Source organism: Phoca vitulina, unplaced genomic scaffold, assembly GCF_004348235.1.
Source record: "Phoca vitulina isolate PV1807 unplaced genomic scaffold, GSC_HSeal_1.0 scaffold24, whole genome shotgun sequence".
Classification (NCBI taxonomy): Eukaryota; Metazoa; Chordata; class Mammalia; order Carnivora; family Phocidae; genus Phoca; species Phoca vitulina.
Window position 1 is genome coordinate 11155053 of NW_022589727.1, and position 25730 is coordinate 11180782.

Genomic DNA, 25730 nt, shown 5'->3' on the forward strand with positions numbered 1-25730 from the left:
TTTTTTTTTTTTTTTTCCATGTCAACATTCAGTATCCAAGTGCCTGGCTGAATCCTGTTAATGAAATAAGTTCTCTAATATATACATACTTGCCCCCGGGATTATTAACGACCACTCGAGAAAAAGAAAATATCAAATTAATTTTTCATCTCAATTTTTCAAACAGTAACATTTTTTAAAAGATTTTATTATTTATTTGAGCGAGAGAAACAGAGAGCACGAGCACGAGCGGGGAGGAGCAGAGGCAGAGGGAGAAGCAGGCCTCCCGCAGAGCAGGAACCTGACATGGGGCTCGATCCCAGGAACCCGGGATCATGACCTGAGCTGAAGGCAGACGCTTAACGACTGAGCCACCCAGACATCCCTCAAACAGTAACGTTTGTGAAGCTCTTCCTGCTCATCTAACCCTGTGCTGATTTCATATATCCAGTTATGACCATGGCTTTTTATCGTTCATTCATTTAATAAAAAAATTCATTGAGTTACAAAATCCACTTATGTGCTAGAAATCTGACATATTTGATAATTAGATATAAAGTAGCAAAATAGCAACATATCTCACTCCTGAAAATTCCCATCAAGCAAACTCAAGGGGTAGGGTAAAAGGCTAAGAATGGTCACCTGTTTCCTAATAAACTAATGTTGCCAACCCATCTCTCGATTCTTTCTCTTTTTCCTTCTTTCCTTGGGATAATTTCTCTTTAAAGACAACTTACACTCTGTGTTCCCACAATCTCCCTCTCAACTGAAGGATGATGCAGTATTATGTTTTTCAGACACCAGTTTTCCCCTCAGCATTTCCTTGCCCACTCAGGATTGGTCTTTGCCCCACTCTGCACTAATAGAAAGGGTCGGAAAGACAAGTGGTATAGACAAAGGACTTGGGAGGATGCTTTTTGTGAATTCAACAAGTCATTCCCACCCTCTGAGGGTAGGATAAGTGTTCAGAGGGAAAGGTAAAAATGGTAGGTAGGATCAATTCCTCACTTGCTCCCTGGGATCCTGCAGATAGTCTGTGGAATCCAAAATCAAATGGGCCTGTTTCCTGACTAGACCGACAAGGAAACAAGAACACTCTACAAAGGAAAGCATGTCTTCAGAGGAAGAGAATAACTCCTTTGAGACAAGAGTGGCACGGAAGTATCAGAGAAAGCCACCAGGCTTAAAGGGCCATGTGGATAAGAATAAGAACGTCTCCATAGTGGGCTGCATAGAAGGACAACCAAGGATCGGACAGAGGGATGGATGTTTCAGAGGACGTCGGTGAGGACAGATACCATTGGGACCAGATGGGGGCCTTGGGCTATTAAGCTTAGGCACAAGCTTAAGGGTAAAAGATGGGAATCCTCAACTGGCTGCAATTAAATTTCTCCCACTTATGTGGATGGGGACCCAAACTAAAAATTACAGTTACAGAAAAATAAAGATTTATTATGCACATCTGCTTTTGGTGAGTTATGTGTAACTGAGACTCCTGACTGCAAGCTATGTGTTGGAACAGACAGCTCACATTTGAAGTTAGGAAACTGAAAGCAGGGAAGTAGGAAGCAGTCGTTCCTAGGACTGCTGTAGTCTGTCTCGAATTCTCCCTAATACAGCACATGGACAGGCTCGCTAGGAATCTCATGGACAGGCATAGGGGCATGGCTGAAATCCAACTCCAAAAATGTGTTTTGACAACAATTAATGGATATCTTTTACATTTCATTCTTTCTGGAATTGTCAATAAAGCTCTTTAATGCAGAAGCTACCTGGGGTTGGTCTAACGTACCCCCAGCTCCCCTCACTTGTATCCCAGGAAACGGTGTCTGCCTCTCGTTGTCGGTCCTCTTCTGGTCTTCATTTCTCGCAGGGAGTATCACAAACGGTGCTTGAGATTCTGGCTTTACGGATGGCTCTGGAACTGTCAGGAAAGTACACTTCTCTCAAGAATGTGATTCTCAAAATCCCCATGGAATACAAGAAAATTCTAGACCTGAGGGTAGCAGATCCTGAACGTAAAAAGCTTTCTAACAGGAAAAGTACAGAGATTGCAACACAAGATCCAGAAGACTTCCTCTCTCTCATAACACCTGTTTCCTTCACCCAGTTCTTCATCCAAAAACAACAAGGAAAGGTTTTTGTAAGTTATTTCATGCATTCCCCAATGGTAGCTCTTTATGAAATCTTATCAACACATCTACAACATATTCAGGAGGTGCATATATTTGAATTTAAATGAAATTAAGTGGATATAGGAAAAAGGAAGAGAATGGGGAGTGTGGTGACCAAAGGAGTCCCCAGGCAGCTGGGAGAAGACAAATTCATTAGGGGCCCAGCCAATTAAAGAGCAGAAGAACTCATAAGACATCTGCAGCCCCTGCGATTGAGCAGAATAAGTCACATTCTTCTAAGCCCCTCCCCAACTACCATCTCTTACCCCACTTTTTCCAAATTGTGGTGTGTTACTGCATTAGTCAGGGTTCTCCAGAGAAGCAGAACCAATAGGATCTGTATATAGATAGAGAAATTCATTTAAGGAATTGGCTCACGTAATTTTGGAAGCTGGCAAGTCCGGAACCTGCAGGGCAGGCTGGTGGGCTGGAGACCCAGAGCAAAGGTGATGTTGCAGCTTGAGTCCAAAGGCAGTCTGCTGGCAGAATTTTGTCTTCTTCTGGAAACCTTGGTCTTTTGTCTCTTAAGGCCTTCAACTTATTAGATGAGGCCCACCCACATAAATAAAGCAAATCTGCTTTACTCAAAGTCTGCTGAGTTAAATGTTAGTATCATCTAGAAAATAGCTTCACAGTGACATTTAGACTAGCATTTGACCAAATCTCTGGATCCTGTGGCCTCGCCAAGTTGACACAGAAAAAGGAACCATCAGTTACCTTTTTGCTTCTCTTTTATTTACCAGACTCTTCACCATCACCTGGTTATGGGATAGCTATTGGTTACACTAAAGGTGGCCATTATTGCCACTTAATACAATTGGCTCAACTCGAAGCCACACCCTTTGCTGAAGACAAAGATGCTATGTATTATAGTTCATGGTGAGCATGAATAACAATACAGTCACGTCTGTAATACTAGGAAATTATCAAAGGACCAGGAATGACCGACTCTTCAGATTTCACAAAGCCAGTTGACTGAGGCAGTGAGGAACAATTCTATTCCTACACAACATGATCCTACTTTAAATCTCTGGACTGGGTGGGGGGTTTTTGTTTGTTTTAAGTAATTTTTATACCCATCATGGGGCTTGAACTTCCACCCTAAGATCAAGAGTTACATGCTCTACTGACTGAGCCAGCCAGGCACTGCTCTGGACTGGCTTTATCCAGGGAGCTCTTAGGCTGGGAGCTAGCCTACAAACAGTGGTTAGGGGGGTGGGGGTGGGAATTGCAGCAGGATGATGAGCTAACAGCTTCCTCCCACCACTACTAAAGGATCAGCAGGTGGCCTGGAAAGTTTGGCAACCTCTAGCTCAGCTGGCTTAGTGTCATTAAAAATTCACCCCAAGCTAGAACAAGGTCTAGAATGGGCATCCATTGGCTCTGTGATGCAGTGACATGTGAGGTTGCTCCTAAATTCATACCTGTATGTCTACTTCATTGGACTGCTCAAGAATTTTAACTCCCTCAAACTCAAGTCTAGTTTTCTACCCATAGCTTAGGACTGCAAACACTTGGAAGAAGGGATACCTCATTTTTTCTGTGCTTTGGTTGCACTTAAGTATGACACTCATTGCCCAGGATTATAGTTCTTTACTTATAAATCTGCGTCTCCTCTAAGTAACTACCTAGAAGCAGTTTCATTGAACTGTGTAACTCTAGTACTCACACTTAATGGGCGTTTGGTACACGTTCGTGGAAAGAAATGGACAGGACTATTGAAAATCAGTCTATCTATGAATTGTTTTTATAGCCTACCTCATCACCGCTAGGCACATAAAATTTTTTATTGGCAGAGAGGCCAATGAAATCACCCCATGTTTTCATCCTGCATATTTTTGTCCAACTAGAATACAGGTATCCCTCACTTTCTGAAAGTTCACTTTACACCACTTCATTTACACAGAAGACCGACATGAGTACCTGTTTTCGCTAACCGAAAGAAATCTGAAGAGGATCTTTGCTTTTATGAAAAGAGGTGAAAAGCAAAAATAGCATTTAGCACATCCAGTGTTTGTCTCGCCGCAAGGTTACAGAGGCAGCTGCCCCAGAGCAGCGCGAGTGGCCCCGCCAAGCTCCTTCCTGGGACCTGCTCTCCACTTCTCTGCATCCAGCTGCCTGAGCTTTGAGTGGTGTCTGCCAGGATCTGCGCTTTATCTCCATTTATCTTGTGCATCCCTTAGCAAGATATGTCCTAAGTATCAGAAAAGCCAAAGAGAGGGACGCCTGGGTGGCTCAGTCGGTTAAGTGTCTGCCTTTGGCTCAGGTCATGATCCCGGGGTTCTGGGATCTAGTCCTACATGGCGCCCCTTGCTCAGCCGGGAGTCAGCTTCTCCCTCTGCCTCTGCCTTTCCCCCTGCTTGTGCGCACGTTCTCTCTCTGATAAATAAATAAGTAAAATCTTTGATAAAAAAGAAAGAAAGAAAGAAAAGAAAAGCCTAAGAGAGGTTATTTTTTGGGTCCTGGAATGCTCAAAACCTTTTCCATCTAAATGTACGATAATCACTTCTTCACTTTACACCGTTTTGGTTTATGAGAGATTTCATAGGAATGCTCTCTGTTCAGATAGTGGGGACACCTGTATTTCCTCCAGGAAGTAATGCGAGGCTTTGTTGTGATACATCATTATGAGTTTCCCATGTACACATCACTGCTTCATGAGTTGGTTGGGCCAAATCATACTGATATACAAAGTGACAAAGGAGTACTTCCAGTGGGTGGGATTATGTGTGACCAAAAGTCACATGGTTTAAAAAGTCATTCCTCAGTAAGAATGTAGTCAGTGTAGGCTTGCTCCATTTCTTTTCAAGAAAATGTCTGCCAAATACTGAATAACCATAGTTTGTCAGTTGTTCTATAAGTAAAATATGGTGTTCCATGGAAAAAGCAGCTAGTTCAGTTATCGTAATCCCAGTGCTCTTCCTCAAAAACATGTAAAGTGGGCATAGCAGTGGATATTTTGGGTCAGCTAAGGTGACACTGTGATAGGCCTCTTACATAAAATCACCAAAATTCAATCCATCTGCTTTAACAACTAGCCGATGGTACCTTCTACGTGCCTAGAATTACGTACCATCCAGCTTGTTTTCCACTGCAATGACTTTGTGTTTTGTTTAGTTTGTTTTACTGTGTGTGTCAGCTGAGACAAGCCACGCAGACATGTGCTAAAATGACAGCTCCTTTCCGAGGAATGCATGGCGCTACCTGCAGGGCAAGGTGGAAAAGCGAAGGGTACGCGGGGTCCCGCACAGAGCACACGCTGGGGCCTCGGGGGATGAACGCACGGGTTCCTACTGCGCATGGGGGTCAGCAGGTAAGCGTTCGCTGCGTGTGGTGGGACGAGATTTGCTGGACAGAAGCAAAAAAAAAAATTGAGAGAAAGATAGTCTTCTTTCTTCCTTCTGTGTTTTGGGGTCTAAGCTTTTAACCTGCCGTAACAATTAGCCTTGGCCACTTTAATCACAAAACTTATTGAGAAAAAAGATGGAATGTATGACTGATTTCACCGCAGTCTCCTATGAATGGGAAAGACCTCCAAGCATTCTGCCTTATGTGTTTGGTTCCTGTCCCTTCCTGTCATGCGTGCATTCCTCCACAGCATCCCCAAACCGTTTGCCTTGAAATCCCTTTTCATTATGAAAAACGATTGAGGACCCACAAAGAAATTTTATTATTTTATCTATCAATACGGACCTTATTAGAAATTAACACTGGAAAAAATTTTGAAATATTTATTAATTCATTAAAATAATTTTAACCCTATTATATGTTAACACAATAATATATTTTAATGAGAAGTAAGTACATATTCAAAAAAATAGTGGGAAGGGTGGCGCTGCTTTACATTTTGGCAAATCTCTTAATGTCTGGCTTACTAGGAGACAGTTGGACTCTCAGATGTGCTGCATTCAACCCATTCCGATATGTTGTCACGATTAAAGCATATGAAGAAAATTCAGCTTCAAACAGAAACGAAGTTGAAAAGAGGAGTATTTTAATAGCCTTTTTAGATAATTGTGGCTGCTCTTAAATTCTACACCCAAATTCTACAAGCTGTAGTTTCTTAAATGGCATCAATGGGGGTGCCTGGCTGGTTCAGTTGGTTGGGTGTCCAACTCTTGATTTCAGCTCAGGTCATGATCTTGGGTCATGAGATCGAGCCCCATGTCAGGCTCTGTGCTCAGCACGGAGTCGGCTGAAGATTTTCTCTCTCTCTCTGCCCTCCCCTCCCCCCGCTTGTGTTCTCTAAATAAATAAATAAATAAAATCTTTTTTAAAAAGATCACATTTATGGGGGTGCCCAGGTGGCTCAGTGGGTTAAGCATCTGCCTTTGGCTCAGGTCATGATCTCAGTGTCCTGGAATCAAGCCCTGCATCGGGCTCCCTACTCAGCAGAGAGCCTGCTTCTTCCTCTCCCTCTGCCTCTCCCCCTGCTTGTGCACTTTCTCTCTCTCATTCTGTCAAATAAATAAATAAATCTTTTTTAAAAATCACATTGATGAACTGTTCGTACTCTGTTATATTAAAATCCATTGGTCTAGTCTTGTTTTTTGAGTGGATACTTTATCTATGCATGATCTGTAACAGTGTTTGTCTTTTAGAAAATCTAGATCTTCCAAATGTTAACACGTTTCATATCTCTTATCGGATAAATCTTCTGGTTAATTTCACCACGAATCTCATCAGAAAAGTTAAGGTTATAAGTGTTTGGGAAACTATCAAAGTCACAGTGACAGACACGGGTTTCCAAAATTCTTTCTCTTGAGAGCTCAATTTTTGTCATCAGTGATAAATACTGTCAGTTGGTTTCCTTGATAGTTTAAGCTCGCTCCATTCATTTTCAAGAAAACTTCTGTGAAATACCGAATAACCATAGTTGTCTATCAGTTGTTCTTCAGGCGAATATGGTGCTCTATGAAGAAGCAGCAGCTACAGGGCACATCTCAAGCAATCACACAAATGCTCTCCTTAAGACATAGATCATATTTTGGAATTCTGCACAAGCGCTCTGTGTGTACTTCCCATTTTGTCATACAGAATATTAAAAAGATGTGCACTCAAGGGCCTAGGTTTAATAAAATTAATTTGTATAGCTTCATCAGGACATTTTAAAGTGAGCCCGTGGCTGGTTTTCCTGCAAAGGCACGGCACTGAACAATGCAATGGCCACTCCCGCCCCTGCTTCTGCGTCAAGGTGCAATTGTCAACACAGTAAAAAAAAAAAAAAGGCCCAAAAGGTCGGTATTATTATGAAAATAGTTCCGGCCTGTGGATCCCGACAAGAATCTCAGGGACATTTCAGGAGCCTGTGAAGCACACTTGGAGAACTGTTGCCTTATACTGAGGGGAAGGTAGAACAAGACTCAGAAAGACTGGGGTTTGAGCCCTTAGATAAGAAGGTCAGCGCTTGAAGGGCACCTGGCTGGCTCAGTTAGAAGAGCATGTGACTCTTGACCTTGGGGTCATGAGTTTGAGCCCCAGGTTGGGTGTAGAGATTACTAAAAAAAATAAATAAACTTAAGGAAAAAAAGTTCAGCAATTTAACAGCTACCTGAACATGGGAAAGTTAAACTCTCTGGGTCTCAACTTTCTTATGTGTAACAGATCTTTTTTTTTTTAAACAGGCATGATCAGTGCATTAAAAATTATATACGTAAAGTTAGTGCCTCGAATATAGACCAAACTAGAATATGGACCAGAGATGTGCAGGTAAGGGAGTTCATGAACAAAGGAAATTATTGGAGAAAACTAAAGTATACCTTAATTAACATATACATTCCAAAATATTTATAGAGAGCCACAACCAGACACCCGTGCTCAGTGGAGACATAAAACGAGTGGCATGATCCCTGCTCTTGAATAGTTTATAGGGGCATTTAAATCAACTTGGCATTACATCAACTGTAAGGACTCAACCTGCTCAGTGTTATAAAGAAAGGTATGTGCCAAGTACCCAAGTCAAGTAGTGAAGTACTTGCTCATAGTCTATATATGGATACAGGAAGCCAACTGAAATGGGAAAATGGACACTAGGGCCAGTCCATGTGGAGAAGATGACAGACAGCCTGGTTTTTGGCAGGGTTACTGGTCACCAACCCACCTGATAAGCTAACAGGGAAAGGGGGAGCCCCATCATTCTGAACCACAGACTATGCTCTTGGTCGGGGAAGAGAGTCATAACAATAATGTCACGAGCACTGGATTTTCAGATCCCGGCCATGGTGGTGGGATTCCTCACACATACATCGTGGGAACCTTTAGAGATAGATAAATAGTGCTCAGCTGTTCTGTGACCAGGGACTCGTGCTTTGACAGGTGCTGCTGTGGGTTCTGGGCCCTCAGGCTGTTCACTTTGCTCTGTGTGGCCAGAAGGGCAAGGTGCTAATGAAGTAGGTGCTAATGAAGTAGGTGATACATGATTCATTGCTGTTTGGGTAAGAATAAAAGGGAAAGAAAAACATTGCTTCAAGAGCCATAATTCAAGTGTCATAATTGAAGCCACTTGTCAGTGTTTCCATGGAGCTGGCTCTCTAGATGAGAGTTCTGAAGGGTTAAGCCTCAGCCTAGAACATGAAAGAACAAAGCCTCACAGACACAGCAGATTAAGTCATTGCTGTTTTCTGACAACGCAAACAGGAAGTACAGGCTGCTCTTTCGTCTTCATCTGAGAGAGGAGAGAGGAAAAAGATAATGAGCAATCATGGAAACGAGTATCATCTTACATGTGGGCTGGGGGGGTTTACTGCCAAGCATTAGAGATTTCAGGACTGAGGACCAGCCAAAAATAGCCTGCATATTTCACAAATTAGCCCTAAAACTAGTCCTGCATAGTGAAGTGACTTGATTTGCTTTAATAATCCTAGAGGATGTTTCTATCATAGATAATCCTTTGTACTAATGTAGATATTTCCCTGTATGAAGTTATGAGCAAGGGAGATAACTTACACATTCATATCTTTCCATCATAATATCATTATTAAATGTATGGTTAAAAAATGTATGGTTAAATGGATGGATGGATGGATGGATGATGGATGGATGGAAGGAAGGATGGATGGATGGATGGATGATGGATGGATGGATGGAAGGAAGGATGGATGGTTGGATGGGAAGGTGGGTTAGTGGTGGTTTGGTGTGAAATGTGAACTTTAGAGCTACAGATGAAATAAATTTTAGGAAGAAATTAAGAACTTCTAAGGTAGGATACCTAAGGAGAGCTGTCTGGGGATCATCTACCTAAAGAATAGAGAGTACAATTCACAGTCCTAGCTCTGGCCTTGAACTAGAGATTGGAAATCTCTTTGAACATCTCAAATACTCAAAGGCACTTACTTTTTGTCTAACTGATACTACATCAGGAGAGTTAGAGACTCAGCCCCAGAATCTGTCAGGCTTGAGAGTCATTTGGTATCTATAATCTTCCCACATAATAATTCATGATGGTGGAGAACCCCTTACCTTCCATTGATCCTAACTTGATGTCCACAGTCATGGGTAGAATTCAGGAGTTCTGTGAATCTGATGTGAAAAATAATGACATAAACCAATTGCATCTCAATTTAATTAACCTTTAATTAAAATGTAACATTTCCCTTCATTGCAAAATAAGCAATAAACCCAAGTAGTAGTATCAGTACCTATGATTGTCACCAATAAAATTAACAAATATTTTCATATCAGATCATAATAAGTGTTGATATCTCAAAATGTTGTGTATACTCGTTGCTGCTTTGAATGATGGTAGTTATTCTGCCCACAGCTAGGTCTTGTCATTTCCCACATTAATAAACTCATGTATTATTATATCACAAACATTCTTTTTGGTAACTATATTTCAATATAATTGTGGGCTTTCTTGTAATCTTACGTGTTTTATTTTATGCATTTAAAACATTATTCTGAGAAGGGGTCCCTGAGCTTCATCAGACTAACAAAGGCATCCATGGCCCAAAAATGTCAGGGTGACAACAACATGGATGGCTCTAGACAGGATAATGCTAAGTGAAATAAATCAGTGAGAGAAAGACAAATACCATATGGTTTCACTCTTATGTGGAATTTAAGAAACAAAACAAATGAACAAAGGAGAAAAAAGAGAGAAAGACAAACCAAGAAGCAGACTCTTAATTTTATAGAATGCTGGTTATGGGGAGGTGGGGCGGGAACAGGTGATGGGGATTAAGGAGGGCACTTGTTGCGATGAGCACTGGGTGATGCATGGAATTTTGAATCACTATATTGCATACCTTAAACAAATATAACACTGTATGTTAATTATATTGGAGTTAAAATTAGAAAAATATAAAAAATGCGAAAAAAAAAAAAAAAAGCTAAGGTGAGAGCTGCCTTTTTCCATTGTACCTCATCTTCCCTGGATGGACATCACACTGAATTCTCACGAAGGGATAGGCAGGTTTTTCATGACATTTCCATGAAGCAGCTCAAACCATCAAGCCCGAAGACTGTAAGCAAGCTGTTTTATCCATTAGGCACCATAGAAACAGGGCCTAGGGCCAATGAGCTTGAACAATGCTGCCTACAAAAAACGCTTAAGACAGACCGAGGGGCAACATTTTTTGCTCTAAACTAAAAATAAGGCTACAGATGTGAAATTAATAAATGGCTAATTAAATGTACCAAATCTCATATGTGAATTCATCTGTCAGTGCATTTAATATGCATAAATGTTTTTGCATTTGAAAAAATTTACAGATCAGATTTTCTCACTTTGTAAGAAATTGCAAGTAAACATGATTAGGAAGAAAAGCAATAAAAAATTAAAGTTAGAGCCAAATATTTTCAAAAGTAGAATTATATAAATACACCCACTATTTTATAGGGGAAAAAACTATACTTAGGAAATGTGGAATGTCGGTACATTCAGTACATTTTAGTTTGTTTGGAAGGATGTGTGGTGAGGCTTCAAAGAAGAGAACGAACCCAGGCCTTCAGAGGTCTCAAAACTGCGCTGGCTTGAAATGGTAAACTCGTCCTCTTGGCCCTCAAGAGGAGCACAGCCTCAGAATCTGGGCCTCTGGAGGACTCCTACCCTTGCCATCCCCCAGACACATACCCGCAAGGCTTCCCAATCATCCCTCCACTCTTCCTCACCCCTCACTGTTGGCCTCATTCCCCTGCCCTGGCACTTCACCTTCTCAGAAAGGTAAGAGAGTTCCCTCCATTTGTATTTGTTTTGGTGGAGATGCCTGGGAATCGAACGCAGGGCCTCATGCAAATAAGTCCCAGCACTCATGAACTCCTTCAGGGTTTTGCAAACAGCCATTTCAGGTTCACTGGGACCTCAGCTGGGCTCTCCTCTGTCCAGCTCTCTGATCCTCTAACAGAGACAGCCTGGCCCTCCACAAGTTGGAATTCCTCTGGGTCGTGTCTCTTGGCTTTTCCTCTTTCCATCAGAAATGCTCTGTCTGGCTTCCTGAAAAGGCACCGGACAAGCCCTTTGTCACCCTGAATAGTGACAAGTCACTCGGAGGAGAAATTGTCCTAGCTCTTCTTCCTCCATCTGGATATCATTGCACATTCATCTGTGATAGGTGGTCAGCTTGGAGGGGCCATCTCTAGAGATGAAAAGGAGAAAGATAATCACGGTTGTAGACAGGTCTGCTTGTTTGTGCCCAGGACATCTGTAAGAAATACACAAGAAGATGCCAGTAAGATTCAACTCTGAAGAAAGGAATCGAAACCTGGGTGCAATAAAAGGGCTTTTGTGTTTAACTGTGGACCTTGTAGTCAGCTGGACTAAGTATTTGCTCAGGGCCATAAAAAAGAAGAAAAACATTCAAAAAAGGACTGAAAATTTGCTATGTTTATTTGAAAGCACTAAAGAAGTCAAGGAAAATTCAGAACTTTAGTGTACTTTCTTATGCTTCACTGTAAGAAGAGTGTAAACAAAAAATTGTCCCAAACCTAGACTTGGGAAAAACTTCCTCCTCGGAAGAAGTTAGCACTCTTAATAAAATGCACAGGCCATTTGCTGATGAAGATTAGTAGGACTAAGATTTGTCTGGGGAATCTAGAGTTTTTCATCCATCCATTGGAATATCAGGTGCCTTTTTACCAAAAATTTTTAACTGATGTATCTGATCTTATGAGGATGATAAAAATGTTCTCTTTTTCTATAAAATACCCCCACCAAGAATAAATCTTTGAATTAGCCTCCTAAATGCCTGAAAGAATGCCAAAAACTTTGATATCTGCTCATGACTAAATTGTCTGAAAATTTGTCTTTAACAGTATTGTTTTTATTTTAAGGTAAGGGGTTGGGCAGTATGATCTTTCCTGGGTTTAAGATATTTAAGATTGCTGGCTTCTGCAGAGTGGAATTGCTTTATAGTCATATATGACCTATATAGATTAATTCCTTTAAAGATTGTAGGCAAAAGAATTCTGCTTTAATTACATTTCCCACATTGTCTGTTAAGGCACAATACTGCTGAAGTATAAGTTTCAAGAAAGTAAAATTATGACTGACACACAAATACAAATGCACACATGTTTGAGATTTTATTCAATTAATTACTAAAGTATCAATACACTTAATTACTAAGAACCAGTTTCAAGAAGAATTTGAGGGACAGTCATTTATAGAGGCAATCAGGAATGCTGAAAGAAATATTGCTAATAGTTGGGAAACTGATTAACCTTACATAAGAAAATGATGTATACTACTGGGGCTATCTTTTTTTTTTTTTTTTAAAGATTTTATTTATTTATTTGACAGAGAGAGACACAGCAAGAGAGGGAACACAAGCAGGGGGAGCGGGAGAGGGAGAAGCAGGCTTCCCGCTGAGCAGGGAGCCCGATGCGGGGCTCGATCCCAGGACCCTGGCATCATGACCTGAGCCGAAGGCAGACGCTTAACGACTGAGCCACCCAGGCGCCCCGGGGCTATCTTTTTTTTTAAGATTTTATTTATTTATTTGTCAGAATGAGAAAGAGAGAGCACAAGCAGGGGGAGGGGCAGGCAGAGGGAGAAGCAGGCTCCCCGCTGAGCAAGGAGCCTAATGCGGGGCTCGATCCCAGGACCCTGGGATCATGACCCGAGCCGAAGGGCGATGCTTAACCGACTGAGCCACCCAGGCGCCCCTGGGGTTCTCTTTCTACAAGGCAGAAGTCAATTATGACTCTACTGGACAGAAGCATTTGCATATCTATTGACAAGGATCATTTGCATGACTACCAGTTTCCTGCCCCTTGAATTTTGCCTCAGTTAATAGGAGACAATCAAAGGTATACACACCCTACGAAAGTCAGTTAGTGTTCTGTTGGCAGTGCCCAGGACTCCACCGCAAGATAACCCCATAGTTTCTTTAGCCAAGTCCCAAGTCTTAGATAATTTTTCCTGACAAGAGACCATTTTATCAACAATTGCCCCATATCAAAAACCAAAGTATAGAACAAATTAGTGATGGGCAGGGACTATGAGAATTACAGCTGAACAGTTGCTGGCTCCTCTTCTATTTCCTCTTCCTGACTTTATAATAACACCCAAAAAATACTTTCTAAAATGATTGATAGTTGCAGTACAATTTCAATCTAAATCCCGTTTTCTGAAGATGGAGAAACTGAAAAAAAAATATTCTTAAGCTCAACTGGGAAAATAAGTATCTGAAAATAGTCAAGAAAAAAGATTGTTTTAAAGATTTTATTTATTATTTGAGAGAGAGAGAGAGCATAAGCAGGGGGTAGGGGCAGAGGGACAAGCAGACTCCCCGTTGAGCAGGGAGCCCGACGCGGGGACTCGATCCCAGGACCTTGGGATCATGACTTGAGCCGAAGGCAGACACTTAACCAACTGAGCTACCCAGGCGCCCCAAGAAATTTTTAAAATGAATTGGGAGAAGGGGATCGGTGTCAGGGGCGATGCAGGAAGAAAGTAGAAAGGCGTGCTTTCCCTAATGTTAGATATTAAAAGTCATTTGAAATTTATAATAATAAAAACAGGAATAGAGTAGCAAAAAAATTAAATCCCCAAACCAGATCCAAGTTTAAGAATATGCTGAATGTGACATTTAAAATCAGTGGACGAATGATGGATATCAGCAAATGGTATTGAGACAATTTGATACAGTTGCTCAAAAAATTTATTCTTATTTTTTTAAGATTGTATTTTTAAGTAATCCCTACACTCGATATGGTGCTCGAACCCACAACTCCAAGATCAAGAGTCCCACTCTCTACTGACTGAAAAAAAATTTTTTTTTAATTATTAAAGCATCAGCTGGAATTAGCTCGTTGGGGTTAGGGGGGAGAGAGCTCTGATATTTAGATGGAAGGCAGCCAGAGCAGGGGAATTACAGTGCAAGCAAGGATAAAACAGTGGGTCCAGACAGAAAGCTTAATGCCCAACAGAGAGTGGTGAGCTGAGCAGAGCAGAGCAGTAGGAACCAGCCGTCCGAGTGGAGGTCTCATGAAAAACAGGCTTGAATTTGGTCTTCAAGTGGATGGAAAGCCTGGGCAGCTTTTAAGCAGGAAATTGTCATGATCAGGTTTTCATTTTTTTTTTTTAAGATTTTATTTATTTATTTGACAGAGAGAGAGACAGCGAGAGAGGGAACACAAGCAGGGGGAGCGGGAGACGGAGAAGCAGACTCCCCGCTGAGCAGGGAACTTGATGCGGGGCTCGATCCCAGGACCCTGGGATCATGACCTGAGCCGAAGGCAGACGCTTAACGACTGAGCCACCCAGGTGCCCCTCAGGTTTTCATTTTAGATAGACTACTCTGCTCTCTATGTAGAGGATAGATTCAAAAAGGTTAAGAAAAACCATTTTGGATATAGTTGCATAAGGAGAAGTTTCCAGAAATATTTAGGAATGGGAGCCAGATCATAAATGTTTGAGGAAGGAATGGATGGAAAAAAGAGGGAAGTCGTCAGCAGAATCCTCATGTTTGAGAATGTGGAATGTGAGAAAAGGGAGAAAGGTTAGGGAGTGACTTAAGGGAGCAGGAGGTTCTAACAAAGGTCTTAAGGAGAGAGAAAGACGAGGGCACGTTGGCAGCAAGGCTGGAGTAATGGTGGGAAGAGGGGCAAACTGGAAAGAGCTGGAAGGGAAGGGTCAGGGGAGCCGTGGGAGAGCCATCTGTCCATCTATGTAGAGAAGGATGAGGCTGTTAAGTCATGTACCACACAGTCTTAGTATCAGCCCTTATGTTCTCGACTTTATCCATTTCTGGAAATTCTTTCTAAAAAAAAAAAAAAAAATGCCCATAAAAAGGACAAATCTGCTTGCTGCTCCAGAAGGCTCATAACTACCCAGTCCACAGCTTTCCCGTCCCTATTTTACACCAGTGTTATTCTCAGTGCTGGGGGTCAAGCAGTGAACTAAACAGATGAAGTCTTGCCCTCATGGCCCTCACGTTCTCATGGGAGACAAGACAAGTGTCAGACATGTTCTAGAACGCCACGTGAGGAAGTGGTATGCGCCCTCAGGAAGCATATAACTGAAAGGAAGGAGGCCTGGAGCAACCAAGGGGTACCATTCATATGAGGGGTGGTCAAGGGCGGAATCTCTGGCCAGACAACATGTTTCTGAAACCAGCGGGAAGAATTTAGTGAGTGATGGATAGGAAGCCGAAGTTTCAAACTTCGAGATCCTATAAAACAACACCGTTTAGGAACATGAACAGAGGACAGTAGCCTGGTCCAGTGATCAGTCACATTGATAGCGGTACTTCCCGACTCAAAAATCGGGCTGCAAATCCACTTACTATGAATCCCAAATGTGACTTGTCTCATTATAAAATACCACTTAATATTTCTTTCTGATCCCAAAAGCGGGTTTCCATTTTAGAGAACTGAAGGACAAAATTAGGATTATTAACAGTCCAGTTTCGGTTAAGTTTCCACAGAAAATGCTAAGAGGAAATAACTCTAAGAAAAGCCTGAGATAAATAGCTGGGATGTCTAAAATTTTTTTAAATCTCCTTGTAATTTCATTTTTCATCAAATGCGTGCTGTGTCCCTACACATGCTAAGCACTGGCCTGAGCCCCGGGGTGCAGTCCTGTCTTCGAAGAGTCCACGCCAGAAGGGCTGGCTGGCTGGAAACCCTAATTCTATCACGTGGCTGCAGAGGAACATGGCCAAAGAGCTTTGGGAGTATAACCTCCAGAGAAAGGAGATACTGGGGGTGCTTCTCAAAGGAAAGCCCTTGTGCCTTTCCTAATTGCCCCATTCAGAGGATAGTTTTCGATCACTGTCTTCCTGGTCCATTGTGCTGCCTTGGGCACCGTTGACTATTTCCTCATTTTTTTTTTAAGATTTTATTTATTTACTTGACAGGGAGAGAAAGCAAGAGCAGGACCACAAGCAGGGGGAGTGAGAGAGGGAGAATCAGGCTTCCCGCGGAGCAAGGAGCCCGATGTGGGGCTTGATCCCAGGACCCTGGGATCATGATCTGAACTGAAGGCAGACGCTTAACAACTGAGCCACCCAGGCGCCCCTATTTCCTCATCAATGTCCCTGGTTCCCCTGACAGTGAGTTCTCTCCCTTCTCCTCCAGCCCCTCTAAATTCCGCCAGATTAGCAACCAGGCCTTACTCTCTGTATGTGCCCCAACAGCAAAATATCTGGCAGATGGTACGCATCCACAAATATTTGTTGAGCTGAATCAAACCAGGTGACACCTTGACAATGATCTCACTCAGGTTCTTGGTCTGCCACACATCCGGTTCTATTATTGCCCCGTAAGTCCTCCCACACTACATTTCTTCATTCATTCCCTCCCCCTCCAATAAATACACACGGACAGCTATCGAGTGCAGCACCTGTTCTGAGAGCCAAAGAGACAGCAGTGAACAAAACAGGCAAAACTCCCTGCCCTGAAAGAGCTTACATTCCGAGGTAGGAGGCAGAAGACTAAAATATGTAGCAGGGTAGAAGGTGCTGAGGGCTACAGAAAAAATTTAAATAGGTCTATTAGACAAGATGCAGAGAAGCAAAACCACTAAGACATACTCCCAGTGGTGCGCAGGAGCTGCTGAGCGCTGGCCTGAGACAGCTCATTGCTAGCAGCTCTTCCCCAGTCCCCGTTTAGCGATATCACATCAGTAGCGTAAAATGGTCAGAGTGGAATATTTATACCAAGGAAATTGGCAAATGCTACTGATTGGGTTTTCTTTTTTTTTCTGGAAAGCTAGTTGTTCAACATTTCCCAGCATAAAACATGCACACACACACACACGCACGCACGCATGCATGCACGCACATGGATTTATTATAGGAATTTGACTTGATGCGATTGTGGGAACTTGCGTTGCTTCCACGCCTGGCTCTGGTGCCTGAGGTCAGCACGGCAGGCAGCCAGCAACGGAAGACGGATGTGCAGTGAGGGAAGCAAGATGAAACCAGGAGCATGGACTAGAATTCTCCTCGATCTCTCTTCATCTCCAAGCCTCTGTTTTCAGGGATGTGGGGAAGTCCTACTGGAGAAGCCAGCAGCCTTCATCATGAAGCTAAACACATCCTTGACCCAGGCGTCTGAGACACTGTAGGAGGCTCCAGGGAGCGCTATAAGAGTTGTGGGTCCAGCCACAGCCGGGAGCCAACCAGGTGAGCCAGCAGGTAAGGCACACTGTAGCTGGCTGCATTGCACACCGTACCAGTCCTCTAAGTGCAGAATCAGTACGGCCACTCCTTCACTTCTGTCTTCCAAATGTCATGCAAAATGTTTCTGTGGCCCAGCAGCCTGAGAACTCCGTAGGGAAGACGCTCTGGGAAGCCCAGCCCAATTGACAATACAAACACACCATGCTTAGGAAAGAGAATAAAGACTGTTAGTGGCAATTTTCAATAGGATTTTCGTGGAAGGACCTACTAAGAAGGTGACATTTACATAGTAATCTGAAAGAAGTGAGGGAGCAAGCTTTGGAGATTGTTATGGGAAGAAAGTTCCAGGCAGAGAGGATAGCAAATGGAAGACCCTGAGTTGAAGTCACAGCTGATATGGTCAAAAAACAGCAGGGATGACAGTGTGATGGGCATGAGTGGGGGAGAGAGTAGAAAGAGGAGAGGTCAAGAAGGTAGTTGTGTGTGTGTGTGTGTGTGTGGCAAGGACAGGGCTTGTAAGACTTTGCCAAGACTACTCTGTGTGGTATAAGCATCTACTGGATGATTTTGAGCAAGGGAGTAACAAGATCAAATCAGCCTTAGCAGGATCATTCTGGCTGCTATATCGGGAATAGCCTGAAAGATCAGCAAAGGCGGATTATTAAAAGGTTATTGCAAAAATCGACAGGGAGTAGATGACAGCTTAGACCAGGGAAGTACCAGTGGGGATGGAACAAAGAGGTGGGATCCTGGTCATCTTTTGAAGGTAGAGTCAACAGAATTTGGAGTGGATATGGGATATGGGAGAAAAGGAAGAATCAAGGATGAGTCAAGGTTCTTGGGCTGAGCAACCAGAACATTAGAGATGCTATTAACTAAAATTGCAAAAACTGAAAGACAACCAAGCTTGGGTGGGAAGAGGGAGATCAAGAGTTCAGTTTGGACAAGTTGAGTTTGAGTTTTCCTTTAGACATCAAATTGAAGATGACAGTTGGATCTATGAATATAAAATTTAGGGAACAGGTATAGGCTAAAGGTATAAATCTGGGATTAGCAACATACAGAGGGTGTTTAACACCATGAGACTGGATGAAACCACCAAGGTGTAAAGTAGAAGAGAGAAGAGCTGCAAGGACTGTGTGCTAAGACCCTACCTGCTAAGCACTCAGGGAGATGAGGAATGAGCAAAAGATGCTAAGAAGGAGTGACCAGAGAGGTAAGAGAAGATCGAAGAGACTGAGGTAGCCTCCAAAGCAAGTAACAAGAAGAAAGAGGGAGTGGTCAGTTGAGTCAGACACAGCAGATAGGTCACGAAAGATGAGAGCTGAGAGCTGATCCTTGGATTTAGCCAAATGGAGATCTTTGGCCACTTGCTAAGAACAATTTTGGCAGAATGGAAGCAATAAAGCTACATGGAGTGAGTTCAAATAAGGATGAAATAGAGAAGTTAGAGACAATGCATAGAAGCAACTCTTCTGAGGTGTAAAAGGAAGAATAAGAATGGAACATGAACAAGAAAGCAGGATGGGCATCAAGAGAGAGTTTTGGTCTTACTTTGAACTGGGAGAAATCATTGTATGTTTGTAGGCTGGCAAGAATGCTCTAGTGGAGAGGGGAATTTTTGTGATGAATGGAGAGAGGGGAAAATTGTTGAAACAGTGTCCACAGTGGGACACAGGGATGAGATCTAGTACTTAAGTGGAGGGATTGTGCTCTGAGAAGAGTGACTTTTGTCCACGGTAGACCAAATACTTGAGGCCAGCAGACCAAGTACATGAGGCAGGTAGGTAGATTCATGGGGAGGTTATAGAAGTCCTCTTTATTATGCCTAATTTCTCATTTCTACATAAACGGGGTAAAAGTATCAATTGAATGGATTGTTGGGAGAATTAAATAAGTTAATACATACGAACTCCCAGAAAGTGGGTAATGACTGTAACAGCTATTAAATATCATTACACGTCAGCCTTGCTGATCTAATCTGTTGCCACAGTTTCACTGACCTCCTCTCCATAAGCTTCAGATTCAAGATCCAACTCTTGCTAGACAGCTTTCAAAACCAACAGGTCTAGAACTCAACTCACTTTGGTCTTCTCTGGGCAACTCCATCTTCTGCAAGCTTGTCACAGTTAAGGGCTCCTTCCACCTGGGCACATCAACCAGAATACTGGTTGTCTGAATTTCTTCCTCTTCCTCATACGCCCTCCTCAACATTTTGGAAACCCTTTCTTTCCTCCCTTCTGTCCTCTATCATCCTTCCTACTGTACCCTTTCACTCCCTCAGGCATCTCTTCCTTCTGGACTTTGGCCTCCTAACTGATCCTTTCTGTCAACATGGCCCCCTATGAATCTCTCTTCCACATGTACAGAGTGATCTGTCCAAAAGGCAACTACTATGTCACTTTCTGGAATAAACTTTTCTGTGGTCCAATCTATACAGCACGGCACTCAAGGCCTTCTGTGCTATGTTTACATCTTCAGCTACATCTCCTGCCCCTTCCAACCTGGTACTTTATATCTCAATTATACCAGCATTTATGGTGTTCCTGCATAATGCTCCCCAAAACTACACCCCAAACTGTTGAGTACCACCATGCTGATGTCTGATTACCCTTCAACTCTCGGCTTTGGCCTCATCACCTCCAGGGAATTCTCTCTGATCCAGCTTAAGCCAAGGGCCATTCCTCAGGACTTTCACAATATCAAATCCAAACACCCATTATATTATATGTGCCCAACGAATTGGTTGACATTATATTAGATGAACTACATCTAATTGATTAAACTACATTAGATGATATCTTGAAATCCTTTCCCATACTATGACACTGCAGCAGGTATTTTTCTTTTGGTCATTCTTTAAAAAAAAAAAAAAAGATTGTATTTATTTATTTGAGAGAGAGAGAGAGCACACATGAGCCAGGGGAGGAGCAGAGGGTGAGGGAGAGGAAGGGGAAAAGAATCTCAAGCAGACTCCACGTTGAGCACAGAACCCAATGTGGGGCTTGATCTCATGACCCTGAGATCATGACCTGAGCTGAAACCAAGAGTGGGACGCTTAACCAACTGAGCCACCCAGGCGCCCCATTTGGTCATTCTTTTTTTTTTTAATTCCAGTATAATTAACATAAGTGTTATATTCATTTCAGGTGTACAATATAGTGATTCAACAATTCTATATATTACTCAGTGATCATCACTGTAAGTGTACTCTTAATCCCCTTCATCTATTTCACCCATCCCCCACCCACCTCCCCTCTGGTAACCATCAGTGAGTTCTCTATAGTTAAGAGTCTGTTTCTTGGTTTGTCTCTTCTTTGTTTGTTTCTTAAATATCATATATGAGTAAATTCATATGGTATTTTCTTTCTCTGACTGATTTATTTCACTTAGCTTTATACTCTCTAGATCCATCCATGTTGTTGCAACTGGCAAGAACTCATTCCTTTTTATGGCTGAGTAGTGTTCTTTATCCCTTCATCTATTGATGGACACTTGGGCTGCTTCCATATCTTGACTATTGTAAATAATGCTGCAGTAAACATAGGGGTGCATATATCTTTTCAAATCAACGTTTTTTTATTCTTTGGGTAAATATCCAGCAGTGGAATTACTGGATCCTAGGGTAGTTCTATTTTTAATTTTTTGAGGAACCTCCAAACTGTCTTCCTCAGTGGCTCCACCCAGTTTGCATTCCCACCTGCAGTGCGCCTATTGCAGGCCACAGAGAGCCCCTTTCAACACTAAGATTCTGCTCTCAGTGCTCTAGGTAGGGTTTGGATTGGGACTTCCAAATAAAGCCATGGCCATTGTTCCTCTTCATTTATCATCCATTCCCCAGTAACATCTGAATTTAAAAATACTGTGTTTAAAATAGCATGTGATTCTCGTATTTATTTTGTGATCCAGTTATATTTGTGTGATAAATCTACTGGCTGTAATACGTTTGAACATTTATATACACACAGTAGCTACAGATTGTTTGGATGATTTTTAAAAATAAAATAAGGGGTGCCCGGACAGCCCAGTCAGTTAAGCATTTGACTCTTGGTTTTGTCCCCGGTCATGATCTCAAGGTCCTGGGATCCAGCCCCAGGTTGGGCTCCTCACTCAGGGCAGAGCCTGCTTGAGATTCTCTCTCCCTCTCCCCCTGCTCCTGCCTCTTGTGTGCTTTTTCTCTCTCTCAAATAATAAATAAATCTTTAAAAGACAGACAAAAATCAAAATAAAACACCATCTAAATCTCTCATCATACCCAAACCAACGTACACTGTATAATCTCAGAAGTTGAGCCTCCACCAAGTCACTACCCTCTTCAAAGACCTTTAGTGCCTCTGGGGTAAAGAACAGACGGTTGGCTTGGCCCCTTGGGAGTCCTCAGCTCTGGCCCTTCTGCCTCTCTGCCTTATCTCCTGCCACACCCTCCATGAACTTCTGTCCACTCTGAACACCTTCCGGAGCCTGTTCCTGGCCCTCTGCTCCAAGAATGCCCTCCACCCCTGCCCCGTATTATCTAGGTGTGATTTATGTTCCAAAGTCCATGTCAACGGCAGTCTCCTCTGTGAATGTTTCAACATCAAAAAAGTGATCTCTCCCTCCTCTGGGATTCTACAGCATTTATTTTTGCCATTCTTCATTCAACATGTTTTTATGGACATGTAATCTTTTCCCACTAAGTTACAAGTTCCTTGAAGGCAGGATAATATAGTAACCTTTGCCCTATCTACAGGCATTGTTTTTAGCCTAGCGCGTGTGTCTGAGGAAAGGTGATTTTGCTAAAACGTAATTTTGATTTGTTAGATACTTAACAAAAGCTATGTTTTAAGTAGTATACAAATGGTTTACTATAAATAACATTTCCTTTTAATTACTCCAGGAATTCCCTATATTCATGTGGTTCAGTGCTTATTTTTTCAACTTCCTTTTGGGCAGGTTGGGTTTGTAATCAGTCTTTATTAAGTACCTACTCTATGCACAGTACTGGAAATAGGAGTTCAAACTACATGTTTGCCCTCAAAACTTTGCCTTCTAGTAATCAGCTTCATGGGATTATTTTCATAAAAGTTTCATAGTCATCTTAGAAGAACTAGTGTTCAAATCACTAGAAGGACATGTGGACATGGTGTCAGTTTGGATCAACACTGAGGAGGAGATCCTGAGTCTCCTGGACCCCTGGATGTGGTAGGTTTGCTCTGAGAAGAGGCAGAGAAGTGAGCATTCTCTTTTTCTCTTGTTGCTCTTTACCCGTCTGCACTATGTTGAATAGTGTATGATGCTCTACACTATGACCCTCTATGACCTCTACACGGTGTTGAATTTTTGCTCAACTGCTAAGTCTGCACCTTCCTTTTCCTGGACGCTTTATCTCTGTTTCTCTTCAGTTCAGTAAACATACACTGAGCACCTACTGCATGCAAGGAAGGATGGAAAACACTGGTTCCCTGATTCATCAGTGTATGTCATACATTTTTATAACTCACAAGATATAGTTATATATAATCTATATACACATTTATAAAAGCATATTTTCATAAGCAGGGTAGAGTAACTTATTGTAAGAGGGTTAAGTTCAAAAGTGAATACATTACCTTCCGAGCTACCCAGGGAAGGGTCCATACGGCGTTGTTTTGCGTTCCCGGTAGCTGCTGCTACCGGAGCCACTCCTATTGCCGGCCGCTTCACTCCTGGAACCTTCACTAACCAGATCCAGGCAGCCTTCCGGGAGCCGAGACTTCTGGACTTACTGATCCCAGGGCTGACCACCAGCCTCTTACAGAGGCGTCCTATGTTAACCTGCCTACCATCGCTCTGTGTAACACAGACTCTCCTCTGCACTATGTGGACATCGCCATCCCTTGCAACAACAAGGGAGCTCACTCACTGGGTCTGATGTGGTGGATGCTGGCCCAAGGAGGTCTGCGCATGGGTGGCACCATTTCCCGTGAACACCCATGGGAGGTCATGCCTGATCTGTACTTCTACAGAGATCCTGAAGAGATTGAAAAGGAAGAGCAGGCCGCTGCTGAGAAGGCTGTGACCAAGGAGGAATTTGAGGGTGAATGGACGGCTCCAGCTCCTGAGTTCACTGCTACTCAGCCTGAAGTCGCAGACTGGTCTGAAGGCGTGCAGGTGCCCTCGGTGCCTATTCAGCAGATCCCTCCTGAAGACTGGAGTGCCCAGCCGGCCACTGAAGACTGGTCTGCAGCTCCCACTGCTCAGGCCACTGAATGGGTAGGAACAACCACTGAGCGGTCTTAAGCTGCTCTTCCACAAAGGCAAACAAAATGGAAATAGAAATGGAAAAGGTTGACGGAAAATAAACAGTTTGTAAAAGTAAAAAAAGAAAAAAAGTGAATACATTAGGTGAAAATCAAATAAAAGCACAATTACCCTCAGGAAGTCTTTAAATGGTCTACGAAAGCATGCGTACATGGTCAAAGGAAGTGAGGGCCGCCTGAGGACAGCCAAGTCAGGCATGGAACATCTCAGACTCACTGTGGGGCTTCCCGAGAATGAGGCGGGTTCAGTGTGCATTTGTGAGACTTTCTGTGTCTGGGTGTGTACGTGTGGGCCGGGCTTTGATTCTAGGGGAAACAAAATTTTATAAAATTATAAACAAAATTGGGGCGCCTGGGTGGCTCAGTCGTTAAGCGTCTGCCTTCGGCTCAGGTCATGATCTCAGGGTCCTGGGATCGAGCCCCGCATTGGGCTCCCTGCTCCGCAGCAAGCCTGCTTCTCCCTCTCCCACTCCCCCTGCTTGTGTTCCCTCTCTCGCTGTGTCTCTGTCAAGTAAATAAAATCTTTAAAAAAATAAAATAAAATTATGAACAAAATTATATATTAAAAAACAAAATTATAAAACAAAATTACAGACGCAGTAAGTACTACAATCTCTTTCTCTCTTCCCCTTCTGAATTGCTCCACGATACCTGCCCTCCGTTCTCCCCTGGGGAGAGTGTTGCAAGGTGCTCGGTGGGCGAGCCTTCGATCCGGAATGTCCCGGTTCGAAGCTGCCACCTTGCGGCTGTTCCATGAACGTGCGTCCACCGGCCTTCGCCCGCACTCCTAATCGCATGCCGAGCATCATCCCTTCTGGTTTTCATCACTACAGCGAACTCCATCTGGCATTTAGGAGCAATGTGTTACTTATGTGACAGATTAAAAAGCAGAAATATGTGCTTCCTTCCCCCAGAGATGCCAGTTTTCCTGTCACAGAATCATGAACATGCATCATAATACTTTATATCCTCCAGGATAACAACTGTCCCAAGAGCTTAAACTCCCGGCAGGGTTGCACACGACTTTGGAGTCTACACATAAGTATCGTTTTCTCCTATCCCCACTTGCCGCGTAATCTTTATTTTAAATTGGCGCGTCCCACAAGCAACGACAAATTCCTTTCGCAGGTGTTTGCGGGACGCCTCGGAGCCGCTCCTTGAGCTCCTAGCCTTGTGAAGAGACGCTCTCGGGGTTAAGGGCAGTCGCTGGAATGCAATCCCCTACACCGGCGGCTGGGAAGGAGCACTGGACACCTAAAGGGGTCAGGGATGCCTTCCCAGAAGAACGGCTGAGGGTGAGCCAGGAGGTCAAGAAGGTGGGGAGAGGTTAGACAGTCCCGGCCGAGGGAAGGAAGGGCAGCAGTGTTGGCAGGGACAGCTGCCACAGCACCACCCTGGGACTTCATTCCCAGACTTCTGACAGCCCGAGTAGCACCCCAGAATCTTGCTTTGAACAGGCTGGTTTAAACATTCTTAGGAGAACTGCCCCTCTTCCCTTTTTTCTAACGAAATCTTACGCTGAACCATAGCGGATTCCCGAGATCTGTACAGTTTGACCAAACACCGCACTACCCAATGCTTGTTTTGTCTCTCTTTAATATAATTTTCCCATTTCAAAATTACTGGGTCTCAAGCAACAACCACCCACCCCCTGAAACTGGACTGGAAGCTGGCTGCGACTGATGTCTGCAAGAAGTTACTGGAAAATACATTTCTGGTACCTAGTGGGGGAG

The 25730-nt window shown here is 43.1% G+C and overlaps 1 protein-coding gene across 1 annotated transcript; it reads left to right on the top strand.

Moving 5' to 3' along the window:
• The first annotated feature begins 1090 nt into the window (after nt 1-1090).
• On the top strand, nt 1091-24027 carry LOC116642737 (40S ribosomal protein SA-like). The gene is given in 5 exon segments (XM_032421227.1): nt 1091-1201; nt 1853-2122; nt 23101-23173; nt 23362-23454; nt 23457-24027. Coding segments are annotated over 5 exon segments (1068 nt in total). The 3' UTR covers nt 23978-24027.
• Nucleotides 24028-25730: the final 1703 nt, after the last annotated feature.